Genomic DNA, 27,074 nt, shown 5'->3' with positions numbered 1-27,074 from the left:
AATGGTCAAAAAGGCCCAAAATTTTGTGCTCAAAGCGTCAAACACACGTCTGCATTTCCTCTGTCATGCATAGGATTGTCCAATTTTGCCAAAATAAAGAAATTTCAGCAAAACCCCCAAATTTTACCAAGTGTTGATGTCCAAATTGCGCGGAATTCAACTTGCATGTACATAAAATGACCAAATGCTGCACAAATTTTGCCCAAATCGCAAAAGCCCCAAATTGCACGGGGTCCAATGTGCCTCAATGTCAAGAAATTGGGTTAATTTCAGCCCAATTTGTGCATGTACATGAAAAGCCCCAAATGTCGGGGATAAAATGTCACAAATTCTTGCAATTTCTGAGACAAATTTGCTTGTCCTATATCAAATTTCCCAAATCTAGGAAAAGCCCCAATTTCAAGGCCAAATGTTGAGAAATTTCACTCAAATAAGCAAAATTTCAACAATTTTGGCGAAATCCTTAATTTCAAATGCGCACAATATTTGCAATTCCAACGCCAATGCCTCAATTTTTCACAAACAGCGCTCAATCTGGCGAAGCCCCAACTTTCTGGGCCCAAATTGCACAAATTTGAGATTTTGTGCTTACATGCACGAAACCCCATCAGTGGGTAAAAGCAATTTCAAAGAAAAATAAAATTGAATTTTTCTGAAAATTTCTGACGGGTCCGTTGACCCGCCAGGTGTCGCCGTAAGCCTGTCACCTGCAAAGTTGCCGCCGCCCGCTGGTCGCACTCGTCAGCGCCCGCCCGCTGATCCCGTCTGGTCCGCTGCAGTCGTCGTCAGCAGCTGCAATCGTTACCATGCCTGCTCCTTGTTCTGGTCACTGCCCGCTGGTCTTCAACCTGACGTTGGTTTTCTAGTCAGCTGGACTGCCCAGTCACCACATACGCCAGTTACTGCTCGTCAACTGCTTCACACCTGCTGCCTGTCGTCTGCTGGACCACGCTGGTCAATCGTCACCTGCAGTCGTTGTTAGCTGCTGCACCAGTCGACTGTCTCTCCAACACACAGGCCTGCCTGCGACTTTCCTGCTCACCTTTGAGCTGTCTCTTGCTAGCTCTAGTCTTCTACCTTAGCCTGACAACCATCTGCAGCACCTTACACTCTGATACCAGTTTGTAGTAATCGATTAGGCACGGAGATCAAGGCAGACAGTCATTACGCGCAGTGAGAGAGACAGAGAGAGTGCGAGAGAGCAGAGTGGAGAGTGAACACGTTTTTCGGTACAATGACGAGTGTACCACTTTAGGTTTTTAGATAGATATATGTATGAAAGTACAATGTGCTAAGGGTGTGTTCACACCCATGCACATGTAAAAGGCACGATGGCCCTTTATTCCCAACAAGAAGAGCACGGTGATGATGCATTTGATTATGCTATGAGAAGAAAAGCTGATATAGCGGAGCCAAAGCTCAAAAGATAACTGCACTGACCTGTTTCAATCAAGTGGCAACACTTGTGGGAAATTTGCACAATGAAGGGAGCAAAACACAGTCCTCCGGGCAATGGGCTATTGAGGGAGCGAACCACAGTCCTCTGATGCTATGAACGATGTGGAAGATGATCACCAGCTATCGACGGAGCAAAACCGCAATCCTCTCATATCGAGGAGTGACTTGGGCAACAAAACACAAATCCCAGAGTGTTGGAGCTGTCAAACGCAAGGAGAGCAACCCACATGCTAACACTAGGTAGATAATGATGACGCCAGATGTTGGAGGATGAGTTGGGCTGCAAAAACGCATGTCTTTGCAGCCTCTATGACAAACGAGTGACGCCAGATGATGGAGGAGAAGCCAAGCTGCAAAATGCAGGTCCTAGCAGCCCCTGTGATAGATGAGTGATGAAATCACTGGCGCTCCGTAATGTAGACTATCACCAGAGGCTAGGATGTTGACGCCAAGCAAGGAGAAGGCCTCCAAAATGAAAACGCAGGTGAAGGTGGAGCCTGAAGGAGAAGGGTGCTAACACCAAGCAGAGGATGGTGATGCTAGGTGAAAGATGCTCCAAACACAAGGCTTGATGCTAGAACAGGGTGCTTGAAGTAGAAGAGGAAGGGTGAAGGCAGCCACAAGCCACAAACTACAATGTACTCCTGAAGGGGTGTTAGGGCAATGGAAGCGGCAAGTGAGAGAAGGGAAGGGTGCATAGAAACAAGGAACGGCTGTTCCGGCTTGTAGGAACGGCCTAACGTGTTCCAAACCCTTGGAAGAGGTGAAATGGCCAGGGAACGTTCCCTACCGTTCCCAAGGCCATTTCCTTCCGTTCCCTGTTTGGAACGGCCGTTTCAAGCTTGTTGACCCCAAAAGTTTACTTTTTTTCACATTTTTTCTTGATGCTTGTATCACACTCCTTACACCACATGTTCACCCATCTCCATCACCTAATGTGCACGCACTAATCTCTCTCTCTCTCTCTCTCTCTCTCTCTCTCTCTCTCTCTCTCTCACATTGAATATTCAAAGTGTCAAGACATTCTTTGGGTCCTGTTTCCATTCTTGTTCCCCGTTCCAAATAACTATGGAAGGGTGTCTGATGACGGAGGAAGGGGGTTAAAGAATGACTGAAGAGTGGTGGTAGGAGTGTAAAGAATGAATGAAGTGATTGCCTATTTATAAGCATAAGCTATCTCGGGTGGTGCACCATTATGTGGGCGCCCACTAAAAAAGTGACCAAAATGTGGACACCAGCTCTTTTTGGGGCTGTCAATGCAAAACCCTGAATAAAGTGTGTAAACTGAAGAAGTAGTTTCTCAACACCCCCTCTCAAGGCCAAAAAGGGATGAAGAAGAGGAGCGAAGAGAGATACGATGAAGAAGAAGAGAATCTTGAAGATCCAAAATTTCCACCTGAAAGGTAACTTGTAGTAAGGAATAGTAGACGGGATGACTATAGAACCTAACTCCACCTCGGGAGAGAAGCCACTAGCTCCGTAACTCCATGCTTGAAGGAATTTGAAGGCCTCATCACCAAGTCACAGCTAAACCTCCAATGCCCCAATCTGGGCAATATCTGAAGATCCTGGGTATCAATAGGAGAAATGACTACTCGAGAACAGCCATCCCAAAAGATTAAAGGGTAGGTGATGAACTTCGTGATGAGGAGATGCCCCCCCTAAGGGCAAAGGTACAAGGGCCCCCTCTGAAGCCAAACAAGTAGAAGTTCCCTCTAAGGGCAAAGAGAGTATATCCCCCCTCTGAAGCCCCCTCTACAAGAGAGGGAATCTAAAAACTCATGGATCACGGACCCTAAATCATCTGAGGACGAAGAAAGTGCCGCTGGTCGTGCCGAAGAAGATATCTAGGGTATCGAAGATATCGAAGAACTCCCAAATATGGCCTCTTAAACCTGAGTAGTTGAGGGTGGGAAAAAGGAAGGCTCAAGCTAAGCTTGGGGTAGGCAACAATCACTATCTCTTAGTGGAGCAGATTGTGGAACCGAAGTAATGGAGGGTGTCGAACAATCACTATCTCTCAAAGGAGCAGATTACCGAGGGGACGGTAGCCCAACAATCACTGTCTCTCGATGGAGTGGACTATAGAACCGCGGGTTGTGGAGGTGGCATTCCTGAAACCTCAAAAGATAGCTGCACTATCTATTTGAATTAGGCGGCAACACCTGTGGGAAATCTACACAATGAAGGAAGTAAAATGCACAGTCCTCCAGGCAGTGGGTTATCATAATAATCACTAGAAGGTGAAGGATAGCTATCGAGGAAGTAAACCACAGTCCTCTGATGCTATCGGAGATGGAAAGATGATCATCAGCTATCCAAGGATCGAACCGCAGTTCTCTAATGCCGAGAAGTGACTTGGGCAGCAAAACGCAAATCCCAAAGTGTCGAAGCTGTCAAACGCAGGGAGAGCAACCTAGTTGTTGATGCTAGGTGAATAATGATGACGCCAAATGATGGAGAATGAGCCAGACCGCAAAAACACAAGTCCCTGTAGCCTTAGTATGACAGACGAGTGATGCCAGGTAATGGAGGAGAAGCAAGGCTGCAAAAACACAGATCCCAGTAGCCCATATGATAGACAAGTAATGAAATCACTAACACTTGATAATGTAGACTATCGCCAGAGGCTAGAATGTTGACACCAAGCTAGAGATGATGACACCAAGCAAGGAGAAGGTCTTTAGAATGAAAAACGTAGGTAAAGATGGAGCCTAAATGAAAAGGGTATTGATGCAAAGCTGAGGATGGTGAGGCCAGGTGGAAGATGCTCCAAATGCAAGGCTTGATACTGGAAGAAGACGCTTGAAACAGAAGAGAAAGGGTAAAGGCAGCCACAAGCCACGAACCGCAATGTCCTCCTGAAGGGGTGAGAACACTGAAAGGGGGTGGTGAGAGAAGGGAAGGGTGTCTGATGACGAAGGAAGAGGAGTGAAGAATGACTAAAGAGTGGTGGTAGGAGTGTAAAGAATAAATGAAGTGACTACCTGTTTATAGGCATAAGCTGTCTAGGGTGGCGCACCACTGTGTGGGCACCCACTGAAAAAGTAGCCAAAATGTGGACGCCAACCCTTTTTGGGGCTTTCACTCCAAAACCCTAAATGAAGTGTGTAAACTGAAGAAGTGGTTTCTCAATATCTTCATGCTATAGTGATGCTATGACTAGGGATGACAATAATAAGTGGATAAAGGCTATACAATGAGAGACAGATTTTTAGGTAAAGAATGCTACTTAGGAGTTAGTTTCTTTGCTTAAGAAGCATACATTGCCGTGCAAATGGGTCTACAAGTTAAAATTATCTCCATCTAATGCATTGACTAATTACAACACAAGATTGGTGGCCAAGGGATTCAAGCAAGAGAAGGGATTGACTTTGATGAGATACTCTCACCAATAGTCAATATGGCCTCCCTTCATACAGTACTTACATTGTTTGTCAAGGAAGATACAGGGTTTGTGCAAATGGATGTTAAGACAACTTTCTTACATGTGTTGGGTATGGAGCTCACGTGTGACCCGCAAGCTATGGCAGATGGAACTTCATGGAGGTGAAAAGAGAGAGAGAGAGAGAGAGAGAGAGAGAGAGAGAGAGACAGAGAGAGAGAGAGAGAGAGAGAACTTTTATAAGTACACAAAACTGAAAGATTAATAATGATAGATATGTTAAGTATAAGTAATAGAACATGAATATATAGACTGAGATATCCACCTACATCTTTGACCCTTATTTAATGCTAAGTGATGTAAAAGGTATTCACACCTACACACGCACTTTTACACACAATAATATATATTCACACATGAGGATAAATAAAGCTAAAGATCCCCCCTTCAGGTCATGGATGACAGAACCCGTGATAGGAAACATATGAAAAAGAAAAAGGGAAAGTCTTACCTCAAAGAGATAGTATCTAATCCAATACAATGATTCTAGAAAAGAAGATACATAAGTGAGAGAGATGCAACGTGAGGATGGTCATGACATGGTCCACCAAGAAGCTCAAGGACCCGAAGTAAGACATGGTTGAGAGGTGCGTATACATAGCTCAAAGGCTAATGAAAAGCCAATGTGACTCAGAGGCATTGGGCATATGATTGAAGGCAAAGTATATGGGTATAGCTTTCAAGATCAACTCAGGGTATTGAGATGGCAAGCTCAACAAGTGCAAACATCGATGATGAACCACCTGGTTAGATGGATCCACAAGTCTACGCTTAAGACGTCGGTGGCCATTGTGATCCTCACATAGCCACTGACTTATCACTTATTATATTTGGTTTGTTACACCTACCCACATGTGGCATATTTATAGCGTCAATTGATTAGTATAGTCAATTATGCACTATTTGACTTAGTAGGCCACTTTCATTTATGTTGAATCTTATCTATACTTTGTGTACATTGTATTGTGTGTGAAAGAGAATAAGAAACCAACAAGAAACATTTTGGCCTTCATCTCTCTTCTTATATTCTTGAGTGAGCTTTCTCATGTGTATGGTGTGTGTGTGTCGAGCAATAGCTTAAGCAAGTCCCCCCACCATGCGATTCGTGAGCACCACTGAGAGAGACTTGTTTTGAAAGTTGAAGTGAAAAAGAAACACGAATTCAAGCAAGCAAGCAAAAAGTAAGAAGCTCTCCCATTCTTCCACTCTTTCTCTTAGATAGTGCTTGTGGAAGCACGGAATGTAAGACAGAGCAAAAATCTAATATTGCTATGAGATTTCGTATGCGAGCAAAGCATTGTATTTCTGCAAATAGGCCCTTTCGAGCTTTTCCACTACTTTTTGTAAGCAGAGCATTGTATTTCTACAAATAGGCCCTTTCGAGCTTTCCCACACCCTTTAGGGCTTTCCCGCTACTTTTTTGACCATTTGAAGCTATATCGAACCCTATTTCAATCTTGAGAAGTTGTGGATAACAATTTTAAGATATGAATCCCCCACTGACCCTAGCCCACAGCCCCCCCCTTCCAGGGCCACTAGCCCTCCCCCATACTCGCCACGGACCTCTAACCACCCCACTATCCCTCAATTTTCTTCCCCCCTACCACCTCCCCTGCCAAGCACCCCCCTCAATTCACACCCGGTACAAGTGATCCCCCCTAGACCCACCTCCCCCCTCCCACAAGAGGTGGTGAGCCACACATGCCCACATCCTCCTCGCACAAGCAGTCCTATCCCCCCCCCCCCCCACACACACACAGCTACCAGCTCATCTTCCCCTGCTGCACGTCACACCTTCTCGAGACAGGCTCAGCTATTACCACAGGAGTTCTTCTGCAGTGGGCCGTGGTCTTACCTGAGAGTTGCGGAGCACGCAGAGTTCCCACTACCTCTAGAGGTGGGGATCTTTGTGGTGCGTAAGTCAAGGAGGAGCAAGGTCCATCTACTAGCACCACCGGATGGACCAAACTACGCATTTTTCCTTCAATCCTCTCACTCAGGGGATTGGACAATGACACAGATAGAGGAGGAGGTGAAGTGGCGGACCACATCTCCATTGGAGAAGAAGAACTAGCTTTGTTTGCACAGCAGTGGCCAAGTTGCATGATGGACATTAACTGGTGGACTGGTGCCGAGGTCCCACACTTGAGCATTATCTTTCGTACCCCTTCACAATGGAGAGCTCCAATGGACATGATCGAGTGGCCCTTGGCACAAACGGCCCATTTCTACCAGTGTACAGAGTCGCGACTCTCTGCTTGGCTGATAGATACATTGGTAGTACCACCTGGAGCATCTATCACCCCCATGGTCCATCCGAGAGCCACCATGGGGGACTGGAATTCGCCGTCCAGGCTTGCGACAAAGTGTACTTGTATGCCCCGTAGTTCTTCCTCATCAACAGCTTCCACATCGAACAGATGTATGTTCGGTCAGTCAGAGTTTCCCCATGAGCCTGCACCTAGCATCCTGGAATGTGAATAGTCTCCACTACAGTGGGGCACGTGGTTCCAGGAAGTTGATTGTTCGGCAGGAGTTGCAGCCGGCCCTTGCGGGACGGATAGACATCCAGGAGCACAAGTTCACCCCCGCCCAGGCCCATCAGGTAGGGAAGGTTCTCCCAAGCAAGTCATACACCTACAAGGAATACGCCATCGGTGCCCACGGCAAGAGTGGAGGTGTATGCACCTCTATTGGCCCGAGCCTCAGCCTTACTACCTGCGTATGGGATCATGGGGCGATTATGACAGGGAGGGTTCTATGGGTCAGGTTGGATATTGGGGACTCGTGCATCGAAGTCCTCAATATCTATGCTCCCACTGAGGTTAGGGTACGCAGCAAGTTCTAAGTGGAGATTGCAACAAGACTCCCAGAGGTGGACTCCTGGATTGTTGGAGGAGACTTCAACAACCTGGAGGCCTTAGAGGACCAGCAGAGTAGAGGCAGAAACTACCAAGGCATGGCTGGGGAGGAGCAGGAAGTATGGGAGGTCTTCCTACTCGCAGTAGGAGCTCGCAATGCTTGGAGAGACCTAGTGTTCCACAGGAGGGAAAGATTGTTGGACTTCTCGTGGGGATACAAGCGGCTAGGTGGAGCCTTGCTAGAGCGATTGGATAGGTTCTATGTGGGAGAGTGGGGATGCTCTCGCGAAGGTCAAATAGGGCAGTTGGCTAGCACCACTCTGTCCGCCGATCACTGCCCGGTCCTCCTCACGCTTGATCCCCCAACATCTTTCCTAGATACACGATCCTATCGGATCCCTGACTCGATCTACACGAGAGAGGAGGTGAAGAGGCAGATTGAGCAGATTTGGACGAGGGAGTGGAGCAGGAGGGACCAAATCGCAGAGGAGGTTGCAAAGGTCCTAGCCGCGTCGAGCAATATCTGCCAAGAGGCAACCCTACAAACCAGGTAGTAGTGCTGGGAGGAGGAGAGAGTACTCCGACTGGACCTAGCAACTACCCAGAGATTACTACAAGAGACACCACAGGATCCCATCCTCCACGCACATGAGGTGCGCGCACAAGCAGCCATCACCGGCCTAGAGGACAAACGCTTGGAGTTCTCATTCCGCACCTCAGCAGCCTTCTAGGCACGGAAGGGGGACACGATGTGCAGAGAGTTCTTTTAGGCACACCAGCCCCGCACCTCAAGAGAGCAGATACGCAGCCTTTGAGATCAGTATGGGAGGATTCGCTCTAGCCTAGACGAGGTGATGGAGATTGCCACCAATTATTGCAGACGCCTCTTCCAGCAAGAGACAGCCTCAGCAAGAGGACAGCGCTGCAGACAGCAAGCCCGAGATCACATGCCATCCTTCGTCACAGAGATGGGACACTCCCTCCTAGCCCCCTTCACAGAGAAGGAGCTGGAGGAGGCTTTCCACACACATGACAGGCAGAAATGCTCGGGAGAGGATGGCCTCTCTAAGGCCTTATTCACCACGTACTGGGAGGTGGTGAAGCACCCCTTACTGATGGCCTTCCAATAGATTTTCACCTCGGGACAAATGCCAGGGAGTCTTTCGGCAAGCCTTATCAGTCTTCTCCCCAAAGGGGGAGACCAATTGAAGCTTTCCCAGTGGAGACTGATCACCTTATTGTCAATGGCCTACAAGGCACTGGCAAAGATGATTGGTAGGTGACTACACCCCGTGCTTCAGCCTTACAGACATCATTCATGACACACAGACAGGCTTTGTCTAGGATAGGAGCATCCTAGACAATGTATTCACCTTCTTTGAGGCGATAGAGTGGGCTCGGCATAGTGGGCAGAGACTGGCCATACTACTTTTGGACTTTAAGAAAACTTATGACAGGGTGGACTGGGATTTCCTAGAGGGCACCATGGTGAGGTTGGGTTTTCCCCAGGGTTGGATTCCTAGGGTCTCCGCACTTTACAGATCGGCCACCAGCAGGGTTCTCATAGACAGTAGGCAAGGGGAGGAGTTTCAACTGGAGAGATCGGTCCGGCAAGGCTGCCCCCTGGCCCCGTACCTGTTCCTACTCTTTGCAGAGGCGGTGTCTCACTTCCTCAGGTCACGTGTGAGCGGATTATGCGGCCTTCAACTTCCAGTGAGAGAGGAGACTGAGTTACAAGACTCAGAATATGCAAATGATACAGCACTCTACATAGAGGACGATGAGTTGATGCTAAAGAGAGTGAGGCTAGCTCTTGAGGTGTTTTGTTCTGCAGCGGGAGCGAAAATCAACTAGAAAAAGTCGGTTGGTTTCATCACAAACCCGGACTCTAGCACAGAGTGAAGCGTCCACCTGAGATTTAGATGGGTGAGCAAAGGGCAGACCGTCCGTTACCTAGGGTTCCAAGTGGGACTCGACATCACTCCTGCCCAGCAGTTTCTTCCAGTCCTTGATTCTATTCGAAGGAAGCTGATCTACTGGAGCACAGCTCGCCTCTCACTAGCAGGCCGGGCCCTGGTGGTTAACCAAGTCCTCCTAGCAACGGCCTAGTACATAGCCTCGTGTTGGTGCTTCTCTTCATCCTGTTGTGTAGTGCAACTTCACTGCCTAGGGTGGAATTTCCTTTGGTCTGGGTCAGACGGTTCCAGGGATTCCAGGGCGAAGGTGGCGTGGGCGACCATCATACGGCATCGGTTAGAGGGAGGGCTTGCGATCATAGACCCAAAGTATCAAAGTATGGCCCTCTTAGGCAAGCTAGTTGCCCACGGTCTCACACCAAGAGGGCAGACTTGGAAGGTCCTATTGTAAGAGGGTCTTCAAGATTGTAGACCGAGGCTTGGCGGTGAGTGGAGGCCGTCCTTGAGATGGATCTTCACGTCAGCCCAGATCACCTTTCCTACGTAGCTTGCTCCACGTGTGGCAGGGCCTTTGTAAGGCCCTAATTCAAAGCCCTCCAGGCTGCTAGGAGGAGATAGGTCGTCAGCCGGTGGTCTGAAACTCCTAGGTCAGAGATCGGGAAGGGGTACAAATTGGCGAGCCCCCCCACATCCAGTGGGCTGGTTGGGAGGCCGGCCCGGCTGTTGCAGTATGATTAGGGCATTGCACTTGCAAGCTACCCCAACTTTGGATAAACATCAGTGTGTCCTAGCCTTTGGTTGGGCATGGGATCTTGGTTTGTCATTATTTGGGCATGTGGCTAGTGTCTTGTTGCTTCATCACCTTCAAGGTTTGCAACATGGCCTCAAAGCTTTGTTTCTGATAGCTGTGTTTTTCTGCTATATTAATGAGTTCCTTCATCATTTTTGCACCTGGCTGCTGCCATTTCAGTCCAAGCTGCTGGCACATCCATTTCACACTTTTGAGAGAATATCGTGCCAAGGCTGTTTTGCTGCACGTGTGACTGAATCAGGGCATAGAAGGGGAAGACGCACCAAAATGCCTGTTGGAGGTGCCCGAAACTCTGAAATGGCTCAGGAAACCCTGACATGTTTCTCCACATGAAAATTTTCTTGTCCAAAATGACACCACATGATGTTACCCATTGGTTCTAATACATTGAACCTGATGTTTCCCTCTTCAACTCAAAGTTGGAATGCCAAGAGGCAAATTTGGGAAACTGAACATATGTAAGGCCAGGATAGGCCCACACCTCACCCCTGAAATACACCCACCTCCTTTTGCTTTCCCCTTTAGAATGCCTTCTCCCTTTCTCTCTTTACATATTTGGCCATCATCCCCTCTCCTCTCCACCCCTTTATGATGTGGTGTACCCATTTAGCCACTTCTCAAAATTTGTCGTTTCTGTTCTGTTTCTGTTCCCATTCCATTTCAAAGTTTCTCTCAACTATGGTGTCCTGGTAAGGTATTTGCTTTTCTCAAAATGAGGTTAATGTTGTTTCACTCCATGAGACTGAGGCAAGGCAGCCAGCTGTTGCGTGTGCTTTAGGCTACTGCAGTTCACCTTCCAAAGATCCAGGCAGTTGAGTTCAACCGCCAGTACTGATAATCATCTGGATCTCACCGGGAGAAGGCTGTCTCCAGAAAACGAACTGGCTGATGCAGGGCTGAAGGGATGTGGAACTCTTGAAAATCTTGGTGAGGACCACAACCCTACCATTTCAACTAAGCAAGCTGATCACACAGGCTTTGCTGCTGCTTTTTTCTGAGGCTGTGGCAGATTATTCTACTTCCTCTGTCTTGCTTGACAGTGACAGTGACTCTCGACATAGCAGATGTATACCATCTTTGTGCACAGACAGGTTCAACTGCAAGCGGAACATTCTAGCAGTGCAAACCTGCTTTTCCATAATGAGACAAATAAGCTTGACAATTATGCAATGGAATCTACGAACTCAAAATGATGAGCATTTATTAACATGAAGAATAAACTCATCCAACTATTCTGAAGTGCAGACAGCAAGCATTAACACATGGTTCCAGCAATGTGTGTTTCTGGAGGTTGGTGATGCGGCAGAGGTCAGCCGAGTTTGTCATGGTTCGTTGCAGCAGCTTTCTGCATAATTGAACCGAGTAGTGGGATCTGTAATAGGAGACAGGTCATGGATGTATGCTTTAATTTGAGTCTGAACCAGCACTTAGCCACTACAGATGGTATTCTTTGAGGTTCAGGAGAGACTAAGATTATGAACTTCACCCATGCATAAGATATATTGTACTTCTGTCCTGGTAACTGGTATTAGAACCTGCTTCTGAGGCTTCTTATAGAATAGATTCTTACATAGATTCAGGAAGCTCTATTCCTAACCAGAGCTGAGTGAATTTTGAGCTGTCCTTTTTGACTTCAAAGATAATCGGAAGCCATAATTAAGCCATTAAAGGACAATATGTGCTCAGTGTCCAAGTTTTGGAGCAAAGATCAACATTAATATCCCTTTTCTTTTTTTTTTTAAGTTGAAATAACAAGGTCCACTGCAATAGTCACTTAACAAAACTCTTGATAAGAATATGAGTAACATATATTTGTATTTTAGACTACTAATAAACATACCAAACAATAAACCCTACTTTATGTAGAGATACTGAAAGGCGCCCCTAAGTTCTGCATTAGTACATTCAAGGAACCTAGTCATGCTGAAACTTAATAATTCAGATTCTAATATTTCTCATATCAATGACTTGGTCATGCTGAAACTAAAAGCATACCAAGATTCCTCTTGTTCAAGAGCTTGAACTAAAGCAGCTAAGCTTCCACACTTAAGTGATGTGTGTGCTTGTCAATCAGTTCAAGGGCAAAGATTGAAACTTACCTGCACCAAGTCATGATAGCGTCTAGCAATGGCATCAAAATGTGGATCAACCCCCTGATATTCTCGCAACCTTGTAACCTGTAAATCAAGACTTTCCAGAGGTTAGTAAGCATGCAAATGCTTTAGTCCATTTCTGTAACACATGAAAGACCCAAAGAAACAAAACTGGGCAAAGAATCATCAATGTTCTTAGATACTCACTCGTATTTCTCTCTAAGTTTTCGTTTGAGATCATACAACTAGAGTTTGAAAGGTCTCAAAAGCACTCATTTTTAAACCTTGCTCCTTTTAATGTATACTCACGATTTACATACAGTTATTTTTATTGCCAAATGTTGCTTCCATGATGAAGAGTATACCTTCATATTTGGGATTGATTGTGAGTGTGCATATGGAAGTAAAGGACACACACACACACACAGAGGATGAACAAAGGGAATGAAGGAAATGCAACCTGAGCTGAATGATGCCTGCATACAAGACGGAGCCCCTGCACATGTGGCTGGAACACCATGTCAATGAGGGTGCGGGACAGCAGTAGGAAGGAGAAGCTGATGATGATGACGAGAGTGAATGCAATGTTAAAGAGAAGAGAATGAATGGCTGCCATGCAAGAAGTGGGGACTAATTATGGCCCCAATAGCCAAGTCTGGCCACCTTCCAAAAAAGGGGGGCTTACTGCAGCCAAATATGGCCAACCTGTAAGATGGGGACCTCAGGGTTGCACAAAAATAACCTTAACCATATGATAAATAGGGGAATGACCAATGCAAGGCGTGGATGGCCCCAGGCCCTGCATAGACACTATCAGAGCCCCAAATATCCGTGTTTGGCTAAAACTAAGGCTCACAACCAAGACATGACAAGCAGAACTTGTAACATCGCCTCTGACATCTTTGAAGTGGCTCAAGGCATAGAGGACGCATGTGAAGAAGCATAGAAGGCAATAAAATGACCCTCGTGAAGATGTCCACAGCATTGTCCCTGGTAGGACCATACACCAACCGACATAAAGGCACAAAACCTCAATGTGTCTCATGTGAGAATGAAACACGAGGTGCTTTCCAATTGCTAAAGAACTCTGATTGTTGCACTGAAGAAGAATAGGTCGCTGCTAAGGAAACCCAATCTCTGCCAACATCCTATGAAGCTAGACAACCTCCTAAGCTAAAGAACACATCGGTAGTCCTCCTCCATAGAAGAAAGAGCAACAGTAGACAACCAGTTGCTGCTCCAAGAGATCACACTAGATCCAAGAGCAAAGGAAAAACCTATGGAAGAACCTATGGTAGACTTGCAGGTGTCAATATAAGTTGCCCAATGAACCTAACCATACAAAAAGTGTGAGCCCCTCTCAATAGAGAATTCCCTGCAAAGAAGTTCCCTATAAGTACCAATATCCACATCTGGCCTGCCAATCAAAAAGGAGAGGTTTCTTCATGAAGGAGCTTAGAATGGCCACAAAGTAAGAGATGATTGGTCAAGTGTGAATGAGGCAAAGAAGGGACCCAAACAAACCACCATAACAAGGTGCTGCCACATACTCTTAAGTACCCTCCAAAGAGAACTTGGACTCAAGGTCCATGGGGCATGAAATAGGCTTGTAAGCAGCCATGCTAAAAGCTGCAAGCATCTTGGTGATATAATGTTGCCACAATATGAAAATGCCCTAAGGTAGCTAATAAACCTCAAGAACAAGCAAGAAGTACAGTTGTCCAAGATCTATGATCTGAGTTGGTTATTCTTTATCAAGCACAAGAAGGTAAGCTTCAAACAACAGCATTCTCAATCAAACTCTGATTCCCAGTTCCACATGCCAACACAGACAGGAATATGTCCGTAACAAAATACGACTCATGAATTATTATGAAGCAATGACCAGATATGACTACAGCCACCTTTCATAAAGTCTGATTGTGATATGTTTCAACAAATCGTTACAAGTCAGATATTGAAAATCAAGAGTAAGAGGCAAAGATTAAGAAGCTCTTGTGATATGTTTCAACAAATCTGCAATTTATTAAACATTTCATTGTCCCAGGTTCCCTACTGTTTTGATTTGCATTCTCGTAACAGATAGACCAGTTGGTCACGAGATGTGGGATTCCAAGTACCCTTTTAATGTGTAATAGTGACCATGTCCTGAGGACTGCTTTGACACAATACAGCTTATTTCTAAACCATTGCTTTGAATCTGCTTATAAGAATCCGAAAACAGTAAACCCAAAATTTTACAGCTATCTTTGACCCACAGCTGAAGGCCATAGGACTGGAACAGTAGAGCTCGCTAAAAACGATGCTACAAGCAGCAGAAAGCAACTCATAGAGTTCTCTAATACTTAACCGCTCTGTTGTATGCCCCAGTTGCATCCTCCTTAGCCTCCAATAAATAGCCCCTTGAAAATAGAAAAATATAATAAAGATTTGGATGTGAAAGAATACTGCTTGAAACAAACAGAGCCTGAAGTTCATGCCACACTCGAGGAAACTTGAATTTAATAGGAGTGAACTGCAAGTTGCAATCACAAACCTAATTTTATGTAGTGCAGGTGTTGACTCCTGTGTGTAAGTATCCCTCAAAAGTAGGTGTTCAAGAACTCTGTATTCATCAGACGCAGTTCATTATAAGCACAAAAGTTACTGCAATCTTAGAAGCCCTGACAGTGGACTTTATGTTTGAATCCGCCAATTGCAAAAAAAAAGTTCTTGAACAGTACAGAATCCTTGATAATGAAGTAGATAGACATACCTTAGTTTAGCATTCATTGTTTGGCAACGCTTGCAGAGCCAAGATTTCCTGAGTCCATCCTGCAAAATATTATTTTGTTACCAAGACCAACACAGCTAATGCTTGAAGCTTTTTCCTTTATCTTCACATAGACAACCTAGTTTATCAATCTGAAGTATAGCAAGGTAAAGCTAAGTGGATAGCAGAATTGGTTACATATTGATGCTGATGGTGCAGCTTAAAATCTTTCACAATCCTGAGCAGAACTCCCAATATTTGCTCGAGTACCTGCAAGGAGAATTGTCACATGAGATAAAGATAAACCTATTGAAGCCCCTCGTATCGTCTGGCACTATATACCCCCAGATTGGTTGTTTGCACAACATTGTATTTATGAATTTTTTTGAGATAGTTATGAATTAAGATGGAACTTCTAACATTAGGCTGTGAGACAAATATTAAGGATACTTGTGAACCTAAATATCTTAGGTTCTAACATCAATATACAAGTGTCATGACACGCTGGTTGCCCTTTGCCAGACAATTGGACATCTTTGCCATATAGCCTGGGGGCAACAGATGCACAACACTTTCAGGGTCTATCATGTTCATCTGAGAACTTCATCTGCTTAAGGTCAAAACATCAACCAACTCTTTCCATAGATTGACATAGGTCCAATCAATTAGTGTGCTTCTCGAATGGCTAGAGGCTAGCCTCTTCTCTTTCAGTAGATTCTTGCTACAAGGGAAGGTCAAGGAGAAGTCCCATGAGTAAGACTCTGGCCTCCCAAAACACACAAGTCAAAAGAGGTAAGAGAACACAGTTCTGTGTAGTTCTACATACAAAAAGCTGGGCAGAATAAGGCCACAAACCCCAGTTGAATCAGCTGACAGGCAACAAACGCAAACAAATAATGGGGGAGGAAGAAGCATTATACCTGATTGACAGCCACAGGCAACCCAGGTCAAAACATGTGTCTGAGAAGACAAGTAAAGATCAAAAACAACTTGAATCCAAGAAGCTCAAAAATCCATATTACCCGGCTCTAAGCCTCTTGAATTGAGAAGACTATGCACTTTAGAGCCTTAATGGTTCATGATGCTTTCTCTAACTGTAAAGGCTCACCATAAAACACAGTAGCAGTCTTACAACGTCACATCACCAGTACACGACGCCTTCCTCAACATTCATGTCAAAGTGGACCAACTGCTGGTGGGTGCAGATTACAGACTCCAAGAAAATCACGTAAATTATGTTAGATGCCTTTTAAACCTCAAAATGGGTAGAAAATCAAATTAACTCTACCTAAACATCAACTAAAATGGAATACATGTAAGAAGAGAGCTGTATCATGTTTTTTACCAATAATCTTACATCCCTGAAACATCAGACACTATAAAGGACTGGAGATACTTCTAAGAAACTTGGGAAAGGATGCACAATTTAGACTTAATCATACATTATAATACTCAGCAAATTTCCTGTCAGCTGAATATAGATCTTCCAACACAGCTGCTTCTTCCCTTTCAATGTCTTCAATTGCAGCTTTCACCCTGTGAAAATTCAGGCTGGCTTTAGTACAGAGGATTCTGCAGGTCAATGCAGAAAGGAACAGTAATGCACTACCGTAACATAGAGTGCTAAGAAGATCAACACACACTTCATGGCCACTAATTTTAGCATAAAGAGTTTATCTCAAGGGTGTCAAGTGGGCATCCATAACCTTTCTGGAAGACGTAAGCTTTTGGATGGATGTGCACCAACAATATCTGGACAAAATGTGGGGTGGGTGAGAAACAATCTCACCATAGTATGTGCTTATTCCTCACATTTATACTGACGTGGGTAGGCTGTGCAAACATCAAAACGCATACCTGAATCATCAATAACAAATGATGCAGCAAGCATTTCATTCTTGCATCTTAATCGAGCCTCCAACTCAGGGACAAGGGCCATTTGGTAGCTTGTACTATCCTGTAAAATTCAAAGAGTTTTAGACCATCAGGAGTCTAATCAGAAGATTATGATTACAAAATAGGTGTACTTTTGCTCACTAAAGAAAGCTGCTGTATTTTCCTTTAGCAAGTACAAGCATGGGAAAAAAACCAAGAAGAACTTGTAGAAGTGACCATAAATGTGAAGAATGCCTGAAGCGAAGTCAAAAAAGTTCATGCAAGCATTGACCAATATTCCGGCCAGGGGAAGGGGGAAAGGGCAGAAAAAGAATGGCATCTCATTAGTTAGTGTGTCATCACAGTCCTCTATTTAACCAATAACTACTGTGAGACAAGAGTAAGCACACTGTTCTGAATAAGAGATTGCCAGCACAGTGTCCTAAACATGATCCTACTGAATGATTACCAGCACTTGATCAGAGTCATATCTTAAAATGAAATGTTTCAGGCCCCTGTTTGTAACAAATAACTACTGTGGGACAAGGGAGGGATAGGAGAATGCCAGCACACTGACCTACATCATGATCCTACTGAATGGTTACCAGTACTTGATAATAGTAACCTCTTCAAATGAAATGCTTCCACCACAATCCAAAGTCTGCATACAATCATGATGAGATGTAGGTCATCTAAGAACTGGGTAGCCAAGTAAAAATATGATAGACATACCAGCCATGCAGGCTGGTGAGAAACGTGGAAAAGTAACCAAAAAGTGTGTGTGTTTACAATGCATTTATTTGTCGCTTCCACTTACATAGCATGCCACAAATTTCTTCTACACAAAATATGATATTCCAAGTAAAACCCTTTTCTGTTGAGCTCATTAAACAAAAATTGTGACCTGATAGTATGCAGAATGCTTTACCATCTCCACAATCAGAAAATGCTTTAGAACACAGTAAGCACATCATAAAATGCAGCACCTTGTAAGCATATTCAGACAAATTGAAACTGCAGTCTTTGTTAAGTTGGCATAACATCTTCATGTCAAGAAACAGGTGATCTGTAATTTGAGGAAATGGTGTGGCTCAAAACAGCAGACTAACATTTTACAGCACACCTCTGCAAGCGGTGCCTTCAACAAGTGAGTTTGTCGTAGCCATGCAGGAGTGACACCCAAAAATTTGTTGACCACACCTCCTACACCAGCTTCTCCAGCTTCAATGCTATTTATTATTGATGAGAAAGCGGTGCTGCTATTACTTGAAATTATGTTGGTGCCCAGACTCATTCTTGTGCTAGTAGCTGTACTGTCAACTGAAGCCCCAGAAGCGTCACCTCCTTTCTCCAGCTCTTCTGGTATCTCTCCATCTTTAGAGAGGAGGGGCAACCTCAAACGTTGAGCGGCTTCCGCTATTACAAGACGCTGCTCTAGAGTTTCATAAACCTACAAACAGAAGTATCAATGTCAACAACTCATCAACACCTAAAGCAATTAGGAGTAACTTAGCATCATCTCTTCATACGGCCATGGAGCTAGAATCTAACTCTGGGAATCTCAAAAGTCATCTTGTGGAATTGTAAAAGACTCTACATTAAGGCTGTTACTACCAAATGCAAGTATACAAACATATAAACCAACTGCATTAACTCTGATGTCTCACATGAAACAACAGTTGAAAAGGGCACATACATGCGCACATGCACCCATTGTACTGTGAAAGACAAATAACTTGTCGCGGCACAAGTACAGGGCAGCCTTGTCAAAAGAGCAAATCCATTTGCACCTGAAGAAGTTAGCAGTGATATGCTCAGGTGGATTGAAACAGTTAACCACTGCCATCAAACAAACTTCTGCAGTAAGTCCCTGTCATAAGACAATTCCAGATCCCCTTGAGTAAACAATTCTAGATCTGTCCTGTCACCACTCTACATCATGCCTAATTGGATTTTGACACTAACTATAGTTCCCCAATTGTGTCATTCAAGGAAGAAAGAAAGACTTGTTAGGTCTTGATAAAAGACCAGAAGGTCCAATGAAACAGAAAAGTAATTATTACAAATTAAATATCATGTCAGTCATGAGGACATGTATTTTTGAAACCTCACTTAACATGTGGGTTAATTTTTAACCACATGGTTAAGTAAATGTTGCACATGTAAGGTGTAACTGGGGTTAGAGTAAATTTACGGGCCCAAGACCTAAGGAAATCACGGGATGTCAAAGGCAAAAGTTGCTGTAAGTTATGCCGCACACGTACTTAGCCAATTTAATTATTGGCTAGTCACATTATTTTTCAAGTGACTAAAATAATTATTAGATTAATTTTTAATATTTAAAGACTGAAAATTAATATTTAATTATGGATAATGCTGGGAAAACCATTTGGAAAGGCAGCCACTTGTCAAAAATGCCCATGCAAGACTAAGAAACGTCTTTAGAGGTTGGAGAGAGGCATTTGAGTGGATTCAGCCTGCAAGAGAGAGAAAAGAGATACTGCTGGTCTGATCTGCAGCCATTGGAGGACCTTCTAAGGCAGCCAGGGCCAAGAGAAGACCAATGAACAGCATGTAACAGCATCTATAGGCTGTTGAGACAGGGCAACAGCAGTAAATGACCGATTTTCTTAAGTTCTTTGCATCTACAAGCTGTTGAGACAGTGGAGCAACAGTAAAGCTCCAAAGGTTACAGCATTGAGATCACCAGAGGCTGAGAAATTTCATATTTCTCTAATGTAGACCCTAATCTACATCAAAAATTAGGGTTTAGCAGCAACCTCAGGAAACGTGCCAAAAATTGGAAGCTCCAAGACTTGGATTCAACAAGGCTGAAGCTGTTTTTAGTCAAATTCAAGTGGAGGGACTAGCAAATCGATGAATTTGGGGCATTTTCCATCTCCATCAAAGCGGGTGAAGGCCAATTGACTGCCCAAATCAATGGCAGATCAAATTGAAGACTTGCTATTTATTTTGGATAGCAAGGGAAGTTGGAATACTAAAAGGGATTGGGAGACCCATTGTACATCGCCGCCTTCTTCAATTGAGTTAAATAAATACCAAAAAGGACATCAATTTTAGGGCCAACAGGGTGTCCAATGTCCAAGATTATACGGTAAAGTGTGCATTTTAGTTTTGTGAATTTGTTAATTGTTGTAAATAGTGCTTAATCATGTTATTTACCACCCTATCCGAGGAGGAAGGCTGGTTTCAATGTCAATTTTGCAACTAAGACTTAAAAGGCCAAAAGCTCAAAATTGAAAACCGTGAATATAATCAAATACACTGTGGCGAACTTAATATCTCCCTTCCTCAATCATTGTATACCTGCTCACTACAATAGCAAACTACACAGCAAAGCTGCTGCTACTGAAGCTGACCTGCATTTACTCACATCCCTTTCTCCAACCCCCCTTCTTCAACCTACTTTTTTTCTTGCCTACTTATAGGCTAGCTAGCCTACGGTCATCTCCGCCTCGTTTTTCAGGCAGGGGAGAGATCGCCTCGTAGAGATACATTCAACAGCCCGTATACATATCTACCTTATTTATTTTAGCATTCATTTATTGCAGAGTTATGCATTGTACTGTCTATTTTCTATCTCCCTCTTCTCTCCATGTTCATTTTCTTTCAATCTAGTCATACTCTTCTACATTCACTGCACTCTGACAATAAGGCCATAGACTTAGTATAGCTTCTAAGGTAGACTCCTCAATAATGACGACGTGCTTTTTGTAAAGACAACTCATGCCCCAAGACAAGTAAGGCCATAGACTTGGGAGGAGATGGATGCCCAAATCCAAAACATGAAGAACCTCCACTATGGAACTCAAAGATTATGGATGAAGGAGTACATGTAAGAAACCTTTTTTATATCAATTGTTACGAAGACATATTGGCTCAATGATTTCAAATGAATTTGATACTCATGTATTTTGAAATGTAATTTGTATTATTTAAGTGATTCAAAATATAATTAAATGTTCATCTTTCTATTTAAGGGTGGTCAATGGTCAAAATGCCCTAAAATTATAATGCGGTCATCATTGACAAGATTCCCAAGAGATATTAAAAGTTTAGTAGAGTAGTCAAATCAACTAGAAAGCTCGGATGACTAAGACTTTTACACTCAGATAGTCACATTGACTAGAAGCCCATATAATGAGTGGCTTCAAAAGTGAAACCAAATGCTCATGATCAAAGAAACAAACCATGAACTGATGAACCTATATAATGAAGCTCTCCAAAAGCTAAATTTAGCAACTCTTAAAATTTAGGAGGTTACTATTTTTCGAAGTTGCTCAAATGAAAATTTTGTTTGCGACAAAGGCTCCAAAATTTTACAAGGAACAATTTTGTCTTTAACAACTATCTCAAATTCTTAACCATTTGAGAGATTTTTAGAGTACAAGGTTTGGAAGCTTCTTTCTCTAGAAAAGTATCATGTGGCATCTAAAATAGGACATGTGTCATTCTGAAGAAACAAGTGTCCCTACACTTGTCATTTTTACCCTCGACTTTCCACTTTTAAGCACTCAAGCCCCAACCTATATAATGGAGATCTCTCACTTCATTTGGAATAAGCTCTCATGCTGAAATTTTAGCCACATACTTTGTACTCTCCTATCTATCTCTCATCCAAAAAACACTTTTTACTTATCTTGATCTAATCCAAACACTAAAGAAGAAAATCAGTTTGTTACTCAGAGTTTGCAGAAATTAGGGTTTCAAAGCCCTAATTTTCAGAATTGCAACAAATCCACACTTTTCTATATGGTTCAAGCACTTGGTGCCCATGGTTTTGTTTCAATAAATTCTTGTATGGTGATAATTGATCGAGTTAATTAAGTTCAAAGTGTTATCATTCACACGTTCTTCCCAGTACTTACAGAATTAGCATGGTGTCAACACATCTAATAGGCACAAGTAATATGTCGTTTATAGTGATTGTACCCAAAGAGATTCTAGAGCCAATCTCACTTGTGAAACATGTGACTTTAGAAAAACCAACTCATAACGACAAAAGTAGATGTGGATATAGAAGAAGGCTCCTTCGCACCAAGACAAAAGTGAGGATACTTCTTTCAACACTTATCCTCAAAATGCCAGATCTTCCCACATTGTGGACACTTGGAAACCCTTTGCACTTGTAAGTCGTTCTCTTTGTCAAAATCAGAGTCTAAGGACAACTCTGCATTAGCTTTCTTCCATGCCTTTTTCTTCTCCTCTTTTATCCTTTCCCCAATGATGTACCAACTACAAAAGCATGGCTAATGGATCCTACTCCTTTTGATCCAATCTCATGATATCACACCTTCTACTCAAGAACCATGGGGACTCCCATGAGATAGTGTCCCAAACTAGATGAGAATACTAGTAAAAAAACACATCATATTTTAGGACAGGAGATGTAACAATAAGGTCTTAGCTAAGTCTTCCAAGGCAACATGCTTACCAAGAGATACGTCATCTTTGTGATGCGATCCTTCATCATCAGGGAATTTGCAATAGAAAGTTGTCGTAGCTTCATCTCAAGGGTTATCCTATGGGCAAATTTTTTAACCTAGCAAAGGAAACACAACCTGATTCAAATCTCTATAGGTAACAAATGCGTTGGATGTGAACAAGAATAAAAACTTGGCAGCTCATGAAGAGGAACACTCGGCGTAAGAGTGAGTCAGCCCCATAAGGCCACCAAATCCAATGTAGATCCAATCATCAAATCCACTAAAAGACAATGAATAGAGGGGTGACAGTCTCAGAGATTGAAAGTATCTATTATACACTCAACCTTGTGTTGAGCTAAAATATGCATTACTTGCTGATTAGCCTCTTAAACAGCCCCAAAACACACTAAAAATGCTCTTTTAGAGTAAAACCCTAAAACGGGAAGCGGTTCGAGAGAGTTCAGTGGAAACCCTAAAATGGGGAGTGGTTCGAGAAAGTTTAGTGGAAACCCTAATTTTTGGGACACCCTTCCACATCTATAAATAGACGGGCTGCCCCCATTCAGTAATCATCCTTGTTTGCAGGTTACACCAGCCCACACACCCTCTGCTGCTGTTGGCGCCCAGTTTCCAACTTGCAGCCCGCCTCCATCTACTATCCAGCCATCATCAACTGCAGCCACATCATCTTCAGCCTGTCCATTGCTGTAAGCGACAACTCTCAGCTGATGGCGACCGCTCCAAGCTGTCCCAAGCTGCTGTTCAGCCTGCTGTCCATCATCTCCAGGGTCAGCCAGCCTGCATTTTCAGCATTGCAAGCCTGACACTCTCAGACACTGTTTCAGCCTGCTGTTTACAGCAGACTGTGTACAATTTCCAGCCCCCAATCGGTGGTACATTGCTGCATTTACCACTTTCCAGCCTCCAAACTGCTGTGTGCTGGTGACCAGCCTGTTGCCATTCACTATTCAGCACTCCTACACTCCAACTGGTGGTCACAAACTTGGGATCCGTCTTCGGTGGACGTCACACTCCAACATTGCTCTGTCCTTGAGTACACTGTACACTCTTACATTCATTTACAGCATTCATTCACTTCAGAGTTGTGTTCTCTCTCTCCCTTCTTCTGTTTGTGTTTGAGTTTTTGTGTTTGAGTTTTGAGTTTTGTGTTTAGGGTTTGAGTTTTGAGTTTTGCGTTTAGGGTTTGAGTTTTGCCCTCTGTGCCTGTGTCTGTGTCTTTGTGTTTCTATCGTGGTCGTACACTCTGTGTGTCCTCAGTGCAAATGCTAGCAGTCTTCTTAACACCTTGCACGACCATATGGGCCAATTCGAACCATCAAGCTTATCTTTCTCCAAGAGTTGGGAAAGAATGGGCACTTGCACCTGTCGTGCCATGATGACCATCAATGAACTATTGTGGCCTGTTTATGACTCAAGAACCCCTCCAAGATACAATTTGAGTCGAGATAAATTCATATAACAAGCTCATGTCACTACAAGTGGTAAGCATTTAACCTAGTCCATGGCAAAACACAATTTCCGTGGGTTTGTGTCATACCACACTCCATGCTTGCTCTTGTGATCTTGCTTTGAATAATAATAACACAAAGAATCATCCATCAGCTAGCCTAGGGTTGGTGGTTTGTCTCTATTGTACTTCAGCTTTTTAGTCATGTTTATACATGCAGATGGTGTAAATGTGCAAATATGATAACTAATTGGTGAAATTAGTAGTAAACATGCTCCATCTTGTGATGTCTGCTTTACAGCCTGCACGGCTTTCTGCAACCTGGCCTAGTTGGCTATAATGCTTCTTCTAGCACACCCTATGTGTCATTCATACTTGTATGTATGCTATGTCCAGCTGCCACATATCCATCTGAATCACTTACCACTTACTTTAGTAGTTAGAATTTGCATTTGTTGAAAAAGAAAATTTGGACATGCTGAAATTCCCCCAATCTTATACTAATGCACATACATGTATATGTTTTCAAGCAAATATTGAAGGCAAATCATTCTTAAAGATAAACTGCTGAAAACATGCACCTCTATGGAGCTTTGCAAACCAAGCTGAGAAAACAGCATTTGAACATCTCTCAAGCCCCCAGAATTGGCCACAGATATGGCATGTTGATAGTCTTCAACAATGTTCAAAGCTTCAGAGTACACAGCCTGCGCAAGAGAGAGATTTTGAGACAATAGAGTGTATATTAATCTCACAACAAAAATGGCCTAAACCTATTAGTGGGGTACAAACCATTGTCTCAAGATATCGAAGACGCTCCCTAGCCATCTCCTCTCGTGCCTGCAGGATTAACATTTGACACTTCTTTGGGGGGGAAAAACAAAACAAAACATTGAACACTTCCAACCAGGCATTCATGAATGGCAATTCACATATGTGTGCTATTCATACGAACAGCTGAGCATCGAACACTTCCAATCAAGCTTTGATGAATGGCAATTCACATGTGTGTGAACCACTCTGACAACATCTCAAAATTTTGTGGAGTTTCCAGTTGATGCAAAGGTTAGGCATTCATGAATGACGATTCACATGGATAAGAAAATAGACTAACGTCTGAGGGTAGTAGAAAATTAAATTATAGCGAGGTTATTATCTATTTAAAAATGAGCGAAGAGCACTTTCAAAGGATCAGCTGAACATCGAGCACTTTCAATCAAGCTTTCGTGAAAGCGATTCACATGTGTATGCAGATACACAGGATCCGCTCTGGCAGAATCTCAAAATTGTGTGGAGCTTCCATTTGATGCCGATGCGGTAATGTGTGGCAGAATGAGCTTGGCCATGCAAATTGCACTGCGAGCGCTTATCTAGAAAAGAAAGGAATTTACCTGAACAAGGTCGAAGTATGCAGATCTAGTGATGAGCGAGCCATCCGGAGCGAGGCAATGGCGTTCGAGCTGATCCAAGACATTGGCAAGGCCTGGGCCGACTGGCTGGCCGATGGGAGGGTTAAGAATAGGCTTCACCATTGCTGCCGGCAAGGCGTTTGCTGGAGAAGCTTGCAATGTATGCCGCAGAGGCCTGCTTAAGAACGCGATCAGCAGTCCATTGAGTCTTGTCTCGTCGCTGAGAGCCGAAAAACCTGTTATTAGTTGCCACCTTTGAGCCTTGGTTAGGGGCCCTCTTTTAATTAGTCTAAATTCCTCTTCAAATTTCAAACCCATCACTACATTGCTTTGTTAACTCTCGAGTTTCAACACAAGCCAATGAGCCCAGCAGCTCGCATTATAAAAACTCTCAATATAATGCTTCATAAATATGCCTCTTACCCAAGTATGGGCCACTATCATAGAAATCATTATGTTGCAATTTGGCTTTGCGAAACTAGCTACTCTTTGGTAAAAGCAATGGTGGTATTGGTGTTCTAGATTTGTTAAATCTCAACTATACCCAAAAATTATAGCATTTTTTATGTAATGGTGAGCGCTCTTTGGTAGAAGCAATGGTGGTATTGGTGTTCTAGATTTGTTAAATCTCGACTAGACCCAAAACTTATAGGATTTTTTATGTAATGGGTGGGACACATGCACTTTTAGAATGGTTGAGCATTTGACTACAAAGCTAACTTCATCTCTCTAGAGATGTTGCACAAAATAATAATAAAAAAGCTGTTCGGCACACATCACAAAAACTCTCAAAACAATGCTTCATAAATATGCCTCTTGCCCAAGTATGGGCCACTATCACATCCCTCATTTTGATGCAATTTGGCTTTGCAAAAACTAGGTGCCCTTTGGTAGAAGCAACAGCGGTATTAGTGTTCTACATTTGTTAAATCTCAACTATACTCAAAACTTATAGCATTTTCTGTGTAATGGATAGGAAATCAACCACATTTAGAGTGGCTGAGCATTTGATTATAAAGCTAACTTCATCTCTGTAGAGATGTTGTATATACTAATATGCAAGTCTTTAAAAATTCTAAGCATGCTCCTTCAATTTTGAGGGTCGATGAAAAACCCTCAAAATTGAAGGAGCATGCTTTACATCCATAAGTAGACAAGAGCCTTTGATCCATTGTATTTACACAATGCTATTATTTTTTAAACTTCCTATGGTTAAAAACGGTACTGACCCTATAATTAAAATTTTGAGGGTTGCAGCACCCTTTAAAGCAGATTTTACCCATCCCCATTAAAACAAAGACGATACGTATCTTCCAAGGAGGACCATTGCACAAGCTTTTTGTTCTATCACCTTTCCAAAGCCTATAAATACAACTAATTACAAGAAGTGCTATTTTAAAATTGTCTTTCAAAGTGAACCTCTAAACCATAACTAGTTAGATTTGCTACTCCAAAATTTTAGGCTACCTTCAAAATCGAAAATTTTAGGCTACCTTCAAAATCAAGGTTCACATGGAGAATCTCGTGAATCTTACTCAC

General features: G+C 43.3%; 1 protein-coding gene across 1 annotated transcript in view; it reads right to left on the bottom strand.

The window, feature by feature from the left end:
• Window positions 1-25,879, bottom strand: part of AUG4 (HAUS augmin-like complex subunit) — a 37,484-nt gene extending 11,605 nt beyond the window's left edge. Inside the window, exons 1-12 of the mRNA XM_087677481.1 lie at window positions 25,518-25,879; window positions 24,919-24,966; window positions 24,708-24,833; window positions 18,335-18,661; window positions 17,194-17,293; window positions 17,043-17,088; window positions 16,779-16,872; window positions 15,535-15,606; window positions 15,340-15,398; window positions 15,121-15,189; window positions 14,935-14,986; window positions 12,591-12,668 (exon numbers count right to left, since the gene is read on the bottom strand). Of these exons, the coding sequence (XP_087533607.1) occupies window positions 12,591-12,668; window positions 14,935-14,986; window positions 15,121-15,189; window positions 15,340-15,398; window positions 15,535-15,606; window positions 16,779-16,872; window positions 17,043-17,088; window positions 17,194-17,293; window positions 18,335-18,661; window positions 24,708-24,833; window positions 24,919-24,966; window positions 25,518-25,853 (1,407 nt within the window). The 5' untranslated portion in view covers window positions 25,854-25,879. The remainder of the gene's footprint in view (window positions 1-12,590; window positions 12,669-14,934; window positions 14,987-15,120; window positions 15,190-15,339; window positions 15,399-15,534; window positions 15,607-16,778; window positions 16,873-17,042; window positions 17,089-17,193; window positions 17,294-18,334; window positions 18,662-24,707; window positions 24,834-24,918; window positions 24,967-25,517) is intronic.
• Window positions 25,880-27,074: the final 1,195 nt, after the last annotated feature.

Source organism: Lygodium microphyllum, chromosome 5, assembly GCF_053477565.2.
Source record: "Lygodium microphyllum isolate KBCC chromosome 5, Lygodium_microphyllum_v1.1.10, whole genome shotgun sequence".
NCBI classification, from domain to species: Eukaryota; Viridiplantae; Streptophyta; class Polypodiopsida; order Schizaeales; family Lygodiaceae; genus Lygodium; species Lygodium microphyllum.
Note: the sequence above shows the minus strand (reverse complement) of the source record. Positions and strands in the feature narration are given on the sequence as shown.